The sequence below is a fragment of the Rhagoletis zephyria genome, unplaced genomic scaffold (assembly GCF_001687245.7).
Source record: "Rhagoletis zephyria isolate East Lansing unplaced genomic scaffold, Rhagoletis_zephyria_1.1 Rzeph_scaffold_01314, whole genome shotgun sequence".
Taxonomy (NCBI): Eukaryota; Metazoa; Arthropoda; class Insecta; order Diptera; family Tephritidae; genus Rhagoletis; species Rhagoletis zephyria.
The window spans coordinates 93,945-99,961 of NW_016158398.1; the positions used below are offsets into that span (position 1 = coordinate 93,945).

Consider the following 6,017-nt stretch of genomic DNA (forward strand, 5'->3'; position numbering starts at 1 on the left):
GTTAATTGTACTACAATTTGGTCATCGTTAGCATTTATTTAACAATCCAGCGATACGAACCGGAGGATTTGGGAAATCCGGACGAGGTTTCAAGGATAATCGTAACAATACATATCGTCACTAGACACATAAAAAAACTTCAGCGTCAAAGACTCTTCACATACTTCGCCGAAGTTTTTCATAAGCATTTTTTTCGCAAAATTTTTTTACGCGGCTCTTTTCGCCGTCAAAACACTAGCGCGCCTTTATTCGTGTGTAGTGACGTTATGTTGGTAACTTCCAACTGTTAAAACGGCACTTGTGGATATTATACTATGCCCATACGTACATACTAGGAATGATGATTCCTTTGGATTGTCTAAGAGATAATTGCCATACTTTGCTATGAAAGTATTTTCTGTTTTATCAACAATCGATGTTTGCTTTCAATATAAAATGTCTAAATCAGCTTTGAAACATTATAAATATTCACACATAACAAACTTTGTTTTCGAATCCCCCTCAATCCGGATACACGTTCCTCCACCAACTAACCAAATTGCAAGCCGTCTAATCCAAATAAAATATAAACGTCAAAATTTGAGTGCATAATGAGTTGCTTTCCGCGTCAATCGGAATGTTGCTGCTGTTCGTCTTGTTGTCCTTGTTATAATTACATGGCCGATTGCTCCAGCGTTCGGCGAAATCGATCCTGCAGCGATTGTTTTCCCACGCGGCTTAGTCCGGATATGCAAATACCCGCTAAGAAAACTAAGTCGAGACCACTTTCCAACAAACCTTCGATGCCTAAATTAAATGGAAAACGCGCTTCGCAAGTTAAAAATGGACAACGAATAAACCTTCCAGCAGCTGATGGTGGGCCCAGCATAGACCCTAGAAGTAAACCTAAATGCCAGAGCGATCCCAAGCAGACGAAAAATAAACAAAACTTTCAATACCAAAATTTAAAGAAGCATATGGAAGTGATCAGCGAGGAAGCAGAGCACGATTCCGATGACGACGGACAATTTAGCAGCAAAAAGATTCAAAATTCGTGTGCTGACTTTCTAACTATTGTGCATGATACTGTTTTAGAGACCGTGCAGGTAAGAGAGGGCTTAAAATGGACTTGCAATGGTCTGACCAGTGTTTTCTTTATATTGCAGAGTTCCGTCGAATGTATGTTGCGCAATTATTTTGTGCATACGATGGAAAAAATGGAAACACTGTGTTCGCAGATGATGAGAAATGAATGTCTGCTTAGCAAAATGTATTTGGATATTTTAGACAGTGAGCATTGGCGTTAGCTCCCGTTCATAGACCTTACCATTCACCTTCATTCCCTAACAGAATTTTCCCAGCAAAACGAAAAAAGTATGCGACATTTGAAATTTTTGTGCCAGTTCATTGCCGAAACGCAGAAGGAAACCAGCGAGGAGCGAGCACAAAACCAGAGATGCAATTGCCAGAATTGTGGTAGTGCCGAAGAAGAGTTTGTGTCGTTGGCTGGAGAACAAGTGTTGACAAAGGGCCGTCCTCTTTCCGGGAGTCTGAGTTCCAACAGCAATCGTAATGGGGACCAGAATGTATACAAGGGAGAACAAAATTCCGGGCTCCATCGCGATTCCGACACTGAACCGAAAACTGATTCACCTCTTACAAGCAGCACAAACTCACTACCACATGCCAAATTTAAATCGTGCGAAATACCACACAGCAATACCAATAAAGGCAACGAAGAAATTCGCGAAAATATCGGAAGGATAAGCGAGTATTCGGACTCAAAGCAGTTAGGGAATTCCAATGGTCATCGAAATTCTGAGCTGCCAAGGATTGCAGGTAATTGCCAAACAGAGCGGTACGCAAATCGAATGGAGGGCGGTCGATACTTTACTGTTAAAACAGGGCCAAGCAATGCAGCCATGTTGAAGATGCAACCATAATAGTGGTAAAGAAGCACTTCGCCAATCTTTGTGAACAACGTTGCATGAGAAGGGGCGAAGCCAATATTTGTTTTATTGTAAAAAGCATTTTACGTATATACTCCTAGATAAAATTGTGGCTGCGGTAATGCCCAGATCTTTTCTACAGTTGGCTTCTTGAGAAGCTCGTCGGAGAAAAGGTGTGCGCATTTTCAAAGCAGTGGATTCAAAGAAAAATTGTATTTGAACCTTAAAATTTCAACGATGTTTGCAATTTTCGAATATAGACTATCAAACTACAAAATAGTAATCAAAAGAATTATAAGTTGTCGGTTCTTCTGTGTTGAATAAATTTAGACTTAATTTTCGATTGGTGAATGCATAGAATAACTTATTTAAGATGCTGATGGGTGACCCATCCGGACGACAGAATTTCTCATACATTTTTTTTTAGAAATCAAGCTGTGAGTGGGTGTCTACCNTCTGTGTTGAATAAATTTAGACTTAATTTTCGATTGGTGAATGCATAGAACAACTTATTTAAGATGCTGATGGTTGACCCATCCGGACGACAGAATTTCGCATACAATTTTTTTTTTAGAAATCAAGCTGTGAGTGGGTGTCTACTAAATGCTGATTTTGATGTGTAAACACGCCTACATGACGGCGTTACAGTAACTTTTAAAATTGATCCTCTGCTATTCAAAAATAAAAATGTTATACACCCTCTTTATTTCGGAGAATTAAATATAAAGGCCGATTCTGTACAGAAACTCCCTTGGAGTTTTCTCTCTTTTCCCTTTCCTTCTATCAAGAATAAAAATTCCCTGAGGATTTTTTTAAATTAAATGGCGGATTTGAGCTGTTTTGTCTATATCACAGTATATACAGTAATAAACCTTTTCGCAGTTTTTCACCAATTGTTCCCGGGGAGTACTTTTGGGTTGTGTGCAGCGTTTTCGTTTTGCGAGCACGGCAATACTTACTGTGGGGCATTTCGCCTCATGATTAGAAAAGGTTCTTTTCGAGGATAAAATATATAATTGTGTTATTTATGAACAAAATGTCGGTTAAATATAATATCAATGCTTAATTAAGAATAATGTCAATAGTAAAGTAGGTTAAATATAATATCAATGCTTAATTAAGAATAATGTCAATAGTAAAGTACATAATTATTGCCTGTGTTTCTTTAAACTGAAAACTCAAATCGTTATTATAGCACTGAATGAAGTTTTCTTAAATGTAAGTTTACAATCAATAAAATATCCATTGCAAGATTATATTTTTATGAAAAACGTGAATTTTGTGAATTTATCATGGAAAATTCTAAATTTCCGACTATATTTTCATTTGAGCGACCATTACCCGGAGCTCCTCAAAGATACTCAACATCAAAGTATAGAATGTCATAACTATGAATCACATACATATACGATGGTAATTGCTATGAGTTACTACCGTATAAACACGCATGGACACGCATTTTCTTAGAGACTCCGAAGGTTGTGGTGGTCATGAGTTCAGCCAGCACATTAAATGGTCCATTACCCGGAGCTGCTCCAACATGATGAGTAGATTTTAGTGAGGCTCACATGCCACTGCCTCTGGCTACACGCTGGATATCGGAATATTGCAAAAACAAAATAGCAATTATCTCTTAAAATTATAAGAAAAGTGTTTGTTTACAAAATTACCTGGGCTACTCTGCCATAGTACGGTTGTTGCTCCCTTTCATACCACAGTAAATTTGTATGCAACTCTGAATCGGCAAAATTCATGCTCCTTCCCATTATCAACCCTGATCAGATTATACCCCCGAGGAGTAACCAAAAAGGTTTATTACTGTATGTACGGTGGTCTGTATCTACATATCTCGATTGGTTTTGCCTGTTACATACAACCGTTCTGTGAACAAAGTTATAATACCCTTGTGCACAAGTGCGCTCGGGTATACAAATATATTCTCGTTTTATTTAGTTACCGGTTATAAAATATTTATTACCAGCGCAGAATAGACCCGTAAATCGAAAATGTTTACGAAAATGCCACTTTGTGAAATTTTTAAGGCAGTGTCACACCCGATGGTCATTTGTGTGTGAATGCACAAATATTTTTCTTTATCTCAATCACGAAAAACAATTTGTCCAAACTTTTCAATAGAAGTGTCAAAATTCAGGATGAAATTGAAAATACCTTATATACCTGTATACATATGTACATACATATAGTATATATGTATGTATGTACTAACTTACCTTCTTCAACATTTTAATTTCATTGTAACGACAACTTCGTTCCTCGCTATATTAGTTCAAACCAGATTTGTGTATAACCGGAATACTTTTGTAATCTAATTTTTAATTCAAATTTTAATTTTACAAATGCTTGCTCTTACGAACGATTATATTTAAGTACAGGCTATATTTCTTTACATTATTAATAACAAGTGCACAGCATATTAAAAACTAATATTTTTGTAACGGCCAATGGAAAATTAACAGTTACTTCGCAATCAACAAGCTAAAACTAGTCTAGAATAAACTGTTGGGGCTTTTTGGCTGATTTAAACAAAAACGGTATTTGTCTTCTCTATTCATGCAATGTCATCAAACGCGTGGGTTTTTTTTTAATGTCGCTAAAAAAACATCCCACAGGTTACCTTTTAGCACCATAGGGTTGTTAAAAATTTAAAAAGTCGTAGCCCCATATATACATACATATGTAGATACATCTTATATGTATGTATGTACGTAAAATATTTTATAAAAATGTACGAAAATGTTACAAAGCTACCTACATACATATGTACATCATAAAAAAGTGTATATGTGTATAGTGATCACTTAGCTGCTTTTTTCAATGTCCGGTTAACACAAACCGGAGGCAAAAGCTGTGGTTAAATACAACGAATGCTTTCTGTATCACTCGTCATATGTATGCTCCGGTAGTGATAAACATTGACATTGAACAAACGGCTCTTATGGTGTTGGTAGCGTTTGATTACTAATTGCATTACATATGTATACACATACACACATACACACATTATGCATAGTCTAATAAAACTTTGCCTTCATACGATAACAGTTTCATGCATATGCACACAAGGAATTTCGGTTCTCTTTCCTTAACTAGAAACTTTTTGAGCTTATGTCGAAGAAGGCCGAAAATTCTTTGAGTGCTAATTTTGATAGTAGTTTGGTTCCTTAAAATTAAACTTAATTATCTCCTTCATTCTAGAAGCCGTTTTCTCGGCTGTCGGCTTATTTAAGCTATCTTCCCTTTACATTCACATATTTCACCTTATCGACTGTCTGTTAAATTTATGTAATCGAGAAAGCAGTCAATGTCTTTAACGTCAAATTGAATGTAAGAGGAAGTCAAGAAAACGGTTCTAAAAATGTCTGTGTTCTCGCAGAGTTAGGAGTCTGTGTGACCCCATGTCCGTCGGATGCAAGGCCGCCCGCGAATACAATGGAAGGACCAAGTGCGGAAGAACCAGTCCGCACTTGGGATGAACAACCGGCGAAAAACTGCAAATGAGAGAGGGAACTGGCGAAGCTTTTTGGGTCTCGACCCCAGAAAAGACCTCATGTCCAGGTTAGTGGTAGGTACTAAAAAAGCCACCATATTTAAAGGCCGTAAACGAAAATTTTTTTTACTAAAATTATTTACTGCTTATCGTAACCGTAATTCTGGTACTTAGGTACCGCTGTAAATATACAAACATACATACATACATACATACAACTTTAGATGCAGGGGTGTATAGCAAGATTTTTTTTGTTTGCCTGTAAGGTGGTACGTTCTAATTCAGTGGTCGGCAGGCCACATGCAAGAAACTGTTATAGTATAAAAGGTTTTATTCAAATGTAAGTACATATCGATGGCTGAGTGGAAGATCGACCTACNAGGTTTTATTCAAATGTAAGTACATATCGATGGCTGAGTGGAAGATCGACTTAACTCGGCAGCCAGTTCGAAAACGCCCTATCTCAGAAAACTTTTCAAGAACGCCCTATTTCAGAATTTAAGTGAAAAACACCCTATCGCAAAATTCGGCTCAAAAACGCTCTATCTTACTTCAAAATGTATTGAAAATATGCTGATATA

General features: G+C 37.0%; 1 protein-coding gene across 1 annotated transcript; it reads left to right on the forward strand.

Annotated features, from left to right (window-relative positions):
* Window positions 1–590: 590 nt before the first annotated feature.
* Window positions 591–1,922, forward strand: LOC108363604 (uncharacterized). The gene is made up of 3 exons (XM_017617003.1): window positions 591–1,085; window positions 1,146–1,269; window positions 1,330–1,922. Exons 1-3 carry the CDS (start codon window positions 591–593, stop codon window positions 1,920–1,922), a joined length of 1,212 nt encoding a protein of 403 aa, XP_017472492.1.
* The last annotated feature ends 4,095 nt before the right edge of the window (window positions 1,923–6,017 follow it).